This window comes from Agelaius tricolor, unplaced genomic scaffold (genome assembly GCF_023055355.1).
Source record: "Agelaius tricolor isolate 1412-34295 unplaced genomic scaffold, bAgeTri1.0.p SCAF_14, whole genome shotgun sequence".
Taxonomy (NCBI): domain Eukaryota; kingdom Metazoa; phylum Chordata; class Aves; order Passeriformes; family Icteridae; genus Agelaius; species Agelaius tricolor.
In genome coordinates this window covers 17150634-17159514 of record NW_027269274.1, presented here as the reverse complement: position 1 = coordinate 17159514, position 8881 = coordinate 17150634, and the positions used below count along the sequence as shown (strand labels likewise).

The 8881-nt window shown below is 50.1% G+C and overlaps 1 protein-coding gene across 3 annotated transcripts in view; it reads left to right on the top strand.

Annotated features, from left to right (window-relative positions):
* The first annotated feature begins 2815 nt into the window (after positions 1-2815).
* RNF123 (ring finger protein 123) overlaps positions 2816-8881 on the top strand; it is a 48313-nt gene continuing 42247 nt past the window's right edge. Inside the window, exons 1-4 of one of the 3 annotated variants that reach the window (XM_071439986.1) lie at positions 2816-2967; positions 5163-5356; positions 6374-6458; positions 8439-8518. In XM_071439986.1, the coding sequence (XP_071296087.1) occupies positions 5275-5356; positions 6374-6458; positions 8439-8518 (247 nt within the window). In that variant the 5' untranslated portion in view covers positions 2816-2967; positions 5163-5274. The other 2 variants (XM_071439987.1, XM_071439988.1) reach the window with 2 other exon arrangements.

Genomic DNA, 8881 nt, shown 5'->3' with positions numbered 1-8881 from the left:
CAAAAATAGGTTAGAAACTGTTGTAAAATAGTTCATAATTGCTAAGCTTGTACTGTTAAAAAGTTTGGTTATTATATTGTAAAAGCAGTTAAAGGGTAGTTATAAGAAATACGGTACTGACCGTACCGTATTACACCTAAGTAAAGTGCATCACCCCCCAAGCAAAACGAGCCAGCCGGGACAAAACTGGAATGGGCCCAATCAAGCACCTTAAACCTTCATGCAAATGAAGGATCCCAACAGAAACCAGTCCAAAGGAACAAAAAACAGGATAAAAAGGGGGCATCCGAACCAGTGGGATTGCGTGCTCCTCCACCTGGAGCATAAGGAACATCTCTGCTCAAGAAAGGAAGATCCAGCACTGGCTCTGCAGCATCCTCACTCATCAGGAATGCTCCTGGTCGACCCTCCAAGCTTTAGGCCTTATAACAAAAGCTGAAATCACTTTAGCTCCGGGAGTGTGTTCCCTTTATAACAAGACCATGACACCAAGTGCCACATCCAAGCTTGCCAAGGTGCTTGTTCCCTGAATTAATCACTTCTGTCAGCATCTAGCTAATGGAGTTATGTCATGCCCCAGCCTTGGAAGGCCAAGCAAAATACAGAAAGACTGGTGAGAAAATCCCAAGCACCAGAGTTTGGCTTGGAAGGTGGCTGGTAAAAGATTCTCTGGGAACACTGTAAAGGCAGGAGCTGAAGGAAGCAGTCACTCCCAGCAGTATCACACACCTGGTATTGTAGGACTTCTGGGAAGTTCAGGTTTCTATCCTGATCCTGAATTGCATTTCAGATCTGTATTCTTCAAGGCTGGATTTCACATCCCTTTTCCCTATTCTGGTTGTACCTGAGCCATTGTCTGGTTGTTGTCCAGGCAGGTTCCTAGTGGACTCTGATGCTGGCTGAGGAAACCTTCTGGCTGCCTGGGCACTCCACCTGAGCCCATAGCCTGGTCTGCCTTCCCCTAGGGACTGCTCCTGCCTCTGGATCAAAACCTGTGCTAAAGCACTGTTACTAAAGAACACCAGGATTGATGAAGCAGCCCCCTTCTCAGTAAGTTTCTGAGGGTAAATGGCCTCTGCTCTATACTTGCCTCTGGTTGCCTTTTTTCCTTCACAAGACATCTTCACAGGCCTTTCAGAAGGTGTCTCAAAGAGAGGTTTCAGTCTCCCCTACCCTACCTGCTTCCTAGCATACTGCAGAATCTCTCACTCACAGGAGAGGAAGCTCAGGTGTATTAGGAGATGTCTTGGGAGCACTGGCAGAGGTAAATGGTCAGCAATCCAGAGGCTGGCAGAGGCCTTTCCACACAGAATCCTTTGTTTATTTCAGGTAAATTCTTCAGTCTGTCTGGATCCAGTTGAAGAGCCAGGACAGTTTCTTGACCATGTCTTAGATAACAGTGCAGTGTACGCCAAAGTATTGGGTAGGTCCAGCCTCATGACTAGGAGGAAGATCTGCCAAGTTCAACAGCTTTCCCAAGGTGGTTTCTTGGAAAAGGCTATTTCTTGAGCTCCACCAATCCTATAACCAAATACATGTGTGAATTGTGGATTGTTGACCTGAAGGTTGTATGTGAGCTCAAGAACTGCATCAAGTAGATTCTTGTCATATTTGCACACAAGTAAACATTGACAGAAGTGGAGAAATTCTGTTGCTTTCCAGAAGTTCAGCAAGTCTACATCTCCACTGTGCCCCAGGGTCTGGTGTTAAGACAGAAAGAGTGACTGAATTGTGTAGTGTTGTGATTTCCCCATACTTTAGGAGAGTGAAAGACTGCAAAGTTATTGTTTCTCAGGCAGAAACCTTTACATTTAAATGAGTCTCCTGTGAGAGGCCTGGGTTTAATAGCAAGGAGAAGCCGCACAAGGTCAAACTTCAGGACACAGAGCATTTTGTTCCCAGTGGTCCTTTGGCCAGATACTTTTGTCAGGCCTGAGAGAGCCTCCCAGTGCACTTTATTGTGCTGGTGAAGTGGGGTCGGGGCCAGAACTGGGGCATAGTGCACGGCAGGTCCTGCAGCAGCATCTGGGCTGCCTGTGGGGATTCTGGGCCAATGCTGCAGGCTGGAGCAGTCTTGGATCCACATGGGCCCAGAGGTATTGGAGTGTCTGGCATTTTCTGGTATTTTCTGGATCTGGGGAGACACAAGAGGACCCTGATGGTAGCTGGCTGGTGGTGCTGGGGCTGCTGGAGTTGGGTGCTAGCGAGCTGCGAGGGTGGTGAGGCCCTGGCACAATTTGCCCAGAGAAGCTGTGACTTCTCCATCCCTGGAAGTGTTCAAGGCCAGACTGGATGGGGTTTGGAGCAACCTGGTCTCGTGGGAGGTGTCCTTGCCCATGGCAAGGAGGTAGAATTAGATTATTTTTCAGGTTCTTTACATCCCAAACCATTCTGTGACTCTATCTTTTTATCTTGAAAGTGTCAGATGCTCCAGTCCATGCTCCCTGGGCCCTTGTGGATCCGAGACTGCTCCCATTTGCAATGCTGGACCCAGAATCCCCACAGCCAGCCTGGACACTGCCACAGGACCTGCTGTGCCCCCAGTACACTGATCCCACTCCACAGGCACAATAAAGCGCACTGAGAGGCCCCACGCTCATGTGTCGGCTCCTTCCTCCTGCTCACTCTCCGAGGGCAGGTGCGGGTCTGGCCTAGAGGGTCGTTGTCTCCCTGGGTGTGGGCAGCGCCTGCCCTGGCCTCCCTCGTGCGCGCTGGCCTTGTCCGCTTGCCCACCTCCATGCCGAGAGTCTCGCGTCTCGGCGGCCCCGACCCTGCTCGGTTTCCTCCAGAGAAGTTCACGCAAGCACCGGGGGGCCTCTGCCGCCGGTCCTTCCCCGGGGCAGGGCGCCGCGGCCCGGCCCTGCCCGAGCGCGGACAGAGTCCCGCCCGTCTCCCGGCAACGCGTCCCGCCCGCCCGCCATGGCCCTCGCGGGTCGCCGTAGCGGCGGCGGCGCGGCCGGGCCGGCGGTGAGTGCGGCGGCCGCGGGGCCCGGTGCCGGCAGCGCGGGGGCTCCCCCCGGCCGCGGGGGGCTCGGGCCACGGCCAGCTCAGGGAGTGTCGTCCGGCTGTGCGGGAGGCGCTCGATCGGGGGGTGGCCGCCGCGCCTCACGGGTTGTAGGCAGGTGTAGGGGGTTCTCGGCTTTGGGGTGTTTGTGGGCTTGGAGAGTCCTTCCGGGTTTGGGGGTGTCTGTGGCTGCCGGCAGTGCCGCCCGCTTTAGGGGCTGGCTCTGGGTTACGGGGCGCCGCTGGGCTGCGGGGTGAGTCCGGCTTTGGGGCAGGTTGCTGGGTATGAGCATGGCAGTGCTGCCCGGTGGTTGTGGGCTGGGGTGCCGGCGGGTTGGGGTGCCACGGGGACCCACGGCTGGGATGAGGGCAGGGCAGTTCTGTGGTCCGTGCCGGGCTCTGCTGTTTCCCTTTGCCTGCTGCGAGTCTCAGGGCTCGGCCGGCAGCTGCCAGACAAAGTTGTGTTGACCGGCCTGGCTTCTCGGCCTCCTCACCTGCCTCCAGTCGCCTCCACCTCAGCTCTGGCTGCTCCTGTGCTGTGTATTCTGCCCTGCTGCTGGAAGCCGCTTGCTCTTGCCGAGAGAAGGGAGTTCAGCCCAGGGCCAGGCTCAGAGTCTTTGCTTCTGTGAATCGCACATGGGGCAGATGTGTGTGTATCCCTCTGCTCTGCCCTTTCCCAGACCTGTTGAAAGCAACATCTGCTCCAGCTGAGCAAACACCCTGGCACAGCAGCAGTGCCAGCACTGCATCTCATGTGGTGCCAGTGTGGAGGGGCTGCGTGCTCTGCCTTGGGCGTTCAGGCTGTTTCAGCAGCGCTGCTTACCAGAGTGGCTGCCTTTAGGAGAGCCATGGGCACTCCTGACTGCCCTCGGGTGTTTTTAACTTGTTCTGACAGAGGTGAAGTCATGTCATGTGTCGAGTACTTTTAGGATAGTACACATTGAGCTGTCTGCTCTGCTTTGGTAGTAAAAGATGAGTTTCTCATTATTGTTTTATCTCTTGTTTTGAGTTCCTGACGCATCGCATCATTCAGGCCCTTTGATCCAGGCTGGTTTTTGCTTTGCTCCCGCTATTTTGCTCAGCAGTGCTGCAGGAGGGAGGCCAGGCAGTGTTGCTCCACTGCTGGGTGCTGGGGTGGTCCTGAGGAAAGGGGTTTTAGGAAGCCCTTTCCCAAGTCTAGCTGAAGTTCATGTGATTTTGTGTTGCTGTGGCACTTGTGTCACTTGGCACTCCTTTTCTAGAGTCATTAACTTTTCTTGAGTTCCCCTTAGTTTCTGCTCTGCATGAGATTGCCACCAAGCATTTCATTCCTGCAGCCTTTGCTCCTGTTGCATCTTCCTGTTGCTCTGTGTGTCATAAAGTGCTTTGACAGATGGATGTCCAGGGAGAGTCTTCCAGTGAGGGTTGGCTATTGGGGCAGTTGTAAGCAGGAGAGGGGTATAGCCTAACATTTGGAAGCTGGATGGAACTAGCCACTTGAATGTACTCTTTTTGTCCTGGCACATGTCAGCTCTGATAGCATTCTAGTGATTCTAGAAGGTTCCTGAATCTGTGGTTTCATGGTAGATTTTCACTTGTAAACACTATTGTATATATTACCTCTGTCTGCTTTTGTCCCCGTGTCACTGGGTCTTTCACTTTGTAGTCAGTGATATTCTATTGTAGTCCAGTCCATCTGCATTTGTCCCATTCCTTTTTCCTCTCTCTTTGTTTTGAGTAGTGGAATAATCTAAACACCTGCTAAACAGAAGATTAACCAGGCTCATGTTGCTGTCCTAAAGAGTACAGAGCAGGAGAGGAAGGCAGAAGTGTTTGTCAGGACACGAGCAGCAGGGCGGTGCGGCTCCCAGTCTCAGCGGTGTTTGGCAGGCTGGTGGCTTTGCCCTGTGCTGGCCCAGTGCTTCTGGCCCAGGCTTGGTGTGAAGGTTGCCTGTTTTTCTGCCTTGGTTGTGCCTGTGCCTTTGTTTGGAGTGGGGCTTGTGTGGCTGTCTGGAGTGTGGCTTCATGGTTCATCTGCTTTGGGAAGGTTTTGAGCTGTTGAACAGCAGTGGAGCTGAGAGCAGGGTCGGCAGTTAGTTGGTTTGGGGCTCTTGTGTAATGTCATTAGGACATGCAAGGACTGTGGCTATTTTTTGGCTTATCCCTGTTGTTTAATTCAGGTAAACCAACCTCCAGGAAAGGGAGAAGTCTAAAGGCAGCATCCTCCCCAGAAGGTTTTGTTCCAGGCGTCTGCCCATCTTATGTCTGCTCTGGAAGCGGTGCCTGTGAAGAATGACGTCGAGAGGTGCTGGGACTGCTTTCTCAAGGAAGAATTACAGGCTGAGCACTGAGCCAGAGAAGTCCAAGGTCACAGGTAGGGTCCTGTACATGCCCTGTGGGAACAGGAGCTCTGTGGATCCAGGGAGCATCCCTTGCCTTGCTTGAGATCAGCTACCTTCCAGTTGCAGTTACCTTGGTAGTGTGAGGTGTAGGGGGGCTGAAACTGAGTAAATCCTCAAAGTGAGATGAGATTTTGGATGGGACATTCCTGCAGTACTAATGACTCCAGAAACTCAGATCACAGAGCCTTTTCTTCAGCACACAGCCCTGCCTCATAAGGCTGGAGAATGTTTTGTTGCCTGCCTGCCAGCTGATTTAGGGAGTTCCCCTTCCAGGGTGAACAGCTTGTCAAATTCTCAAATGAATCCTTTTCTGGGAAATTCTGCTACCTGCCAGGCAGTCTGATTTTTTTCTTGGCTTCACCAATCCAGCACAAGTGTGCTTATGAGACCACAAATCTGGCATTTGAGGGCACTGTTGCACTCAGAAACAAGGAATGCTGCATCAGTGTGACACTAAGGGTTGTTTAGTGAAGGTGAGCCACACATCATTAAAGAGGGTTCTGGGTTACATGAGGTGAGCTGCTCCTGCAGCCTTTCCATCTCAGCATCTTTTATGTGGTTAAGAGACATCCTGGATATGAATAGGACATCAGGAATTGCAGTAGTGTTAATTTTTTTTTTTTAATGAAATTGGATTCCTGCTTTCAGCTTTTGGAGTTACTTTAGCACAGCAGGAAGTAGCACAGCAGGATTCCTGAGGATGCACTTCCACCTGTGTGGAGCAATTTATAGGCTCCCAGTTGCTATGGCAGAGCAGCTCAAACTGGAAAGAGTCTTTTTTTGGGTAGATGCACCCAATAATGCTGGACTCTGGTTTTGCTAGTGAGGACAGTAAGGTGATGAATGCTTGAAGCTGCATTTTCCATTGTGTTGATCAGCAAACATGAACATAATTTACCCATAGTTGCCAATTTCTTGCTTGTACATGAAGTTCATGTTTGAGTTTACCCCAGAGTCTCTAAGCTTATTTCCTTTCTGTTTCTCCCAAGGGATTGTGAACAGCAGGCTGCTGAATGATTACCTGCATCGAGTCTTTACCAGTGCTGATGGGAACCAGCCTGCAGCTGCTTACAGGTATCAGACTTCTCAGTGCCCAGGTGGCAAGTGATGCCACCTCCAGATAAACAGCACTGTGTGAAAGGAAAGATCTTTCAGTGCCACACAGTGATCTTTGTTAAAAACACAGCAGCTCCGTGTTACAGAAACAACTCTGAAGTCTGCTCTTTTAATGGCTTTTTCAAACTGCAGGGCTTGTAAGGAAGGATTCTTTTTTGCATGAAAAATCCCATATACCAGCACACTAGGCAATATTTTTGAAATAAATAGGCATTCACCTGATTGTTCCTGTTCCCCCTTTGCTTGTAAGGAAGTGCAAAATGTACACGTGTCAGGTGCAGGAATTAAAAATAGTGCCCTGTAACCTAAAGGCAAGACTGTTACTGACCCATGCAATTCCATACATTTTCCAGGCTGTGGGACTGCTGGTACTTTTATTAGGAGTCACCAAAGGAAGAGAAACACAAAATTCCTGTTTAGTTGCTTTTTTCCTATTTATTTTCAGTTCTCCTTCACCTTTTAATCCCAGAAACTTGTAGTGTTGGATGAAAAGAATTCCTCTTGCATCTCTTTTGCCAGAGGCAAGTCAGGCAGGTTCAGGGCAGGTAGGAGTGTGGCAGAGTGAGGCAGGCCTGTGGCTGCTGCTGCAGCATGGCTGGGGTCACATTCCAAGGCTATACTTAGGACTGCCAGCTCCAACGTGAGCTCAGAGCTGCTATAAATAGTTCTTGGCCCTCTGGCTCTTGGTGAGCTGGGGTGATGGTGCGGGGGAGGCAAAGTGGGTCATGTTACTTTACCACAAGCTCTCCTGCCAGAAAGCCTTGGAACACTCCATCTGTCTGAGCATTTTGGTTTTCAATATTTCTGATTTCTTTGTCTGGTGATTAATGACTTGAATGCACAGAACTGATAGTTTGTTGGACTGGTCTCTCTTTTTTCCTGCCTTCCAACCTTTTTCCCTGGACGTGCCTACTTGGTAGAAAGCCCAGTAGCAATCAAAGAGGTCTTGGAAATAACATTTGCCATAAGAGAGCAACTTTTATGGTATGACATCTTGCCTTCAGAGGCCTGAATTCTTTATAGAGGAGCTCACTGCACACATCTCTCTGCCTGTCTCATGCTCTTCTACTCTCCTTCCACAAGTCCTCCTTCATGCCAGTGCTGATGAAGCAGCTTTGCTGAAGCCACCCTTCTCATGCCAACCAAAGGTGATTCTTTGATTTCACTTCTGTGCATCTTCACATCCATCAGGCTTTCACAATGTCTCTCACCATTAGGGTGAGAGGGAAATCCCTAGTCCTGGAGAAATGAAAAGTTGTTTCCCAGATGGCTTTGGAAGTGGGAAGTAGGGGTAGGAACAACTAGTGGTTCTCACAGTAAAAGGAGGCTCTTGTGCAAGGATCAGCTAAGTGAACTATCCCTGAAAGGAGAGAACCAAGGAAGGGCAGTAAGTTCTCTAGAACAGTGGCCCAAAGGGGATGCGTGAGAGAATTTTCAGTATGAAAACAAAATGGTTTTAGGTGTTTTCACAGAGAGAGGATGCTGGACTAGCCTGACCTTTGTCTGAACTGTTACTGCTGCTGCTGTGGTCCCCTCTCTTCTTTTGTATTGCAAAATAATTTGGGGAAAAAACGAATCCTGACTTAGGCCATGTTTGTATGATGCTGACTGCAGCAAAGTCGTGTCCATAGTTATTGGTAGCACAGCTGGTTTCTTGCTGCCTTGTACCACAGTTCTCTTACTGCCACAAAGCACTCCTGAGCAGACTGAAGACTGTAAGATTCTTTGTTAACTACTTGGCTTGTTTGTGCTGTGTTTGGTCCTTCATTCATTGTCCCAACACAATGGGCAACAAATTCCTTAGATTCATGACATGAAACAGATCAATGACAGAACTTCCTGGCTCATGTCTCAGCATAGGACACTGGTCTGGGCTGCAACTTTTGAAATATTGAAGACAAAGTTTTTTGTAAGAGCTGCTGTGTGTTTATTCCCTAGGAAGCACCTGACGTTCCAGAACCTGCAGGAGCACCTTGAGCGATTGCTGGCAGAGGAGAATGGCTCTGAGGACAGCAGAGGTAGGAGATACTGCCTGTCCAATTTGTGCTTCTTGCTTGTGCTGCTTCATTGGGAAGGACAAGTTGTATCATGATAGGCATTTCCCTGAGTGAGCGCTGTTGTGCTCTAATTTATTGTGCTTTTAAATCCTGCCTGTGAGGGGCTCATCAGCCAGCCTTGCAGCAGGTTTGTTTGCAGATGGAGGCAGATTTCCAGGCTAAAATGTCTGGAAAAGCAGTTTTGGGGGTATTTTACTGATAATGATGTGCAGAGCCATTGCTTTGACCAGGAGTGTGCAGTGCTGTCATCAGTGAGAGATGCAGAAGCTTATTTACAATTACTACATGCTGGTCTCCACTGCAGGTATTCACTTTGGGCCTCAG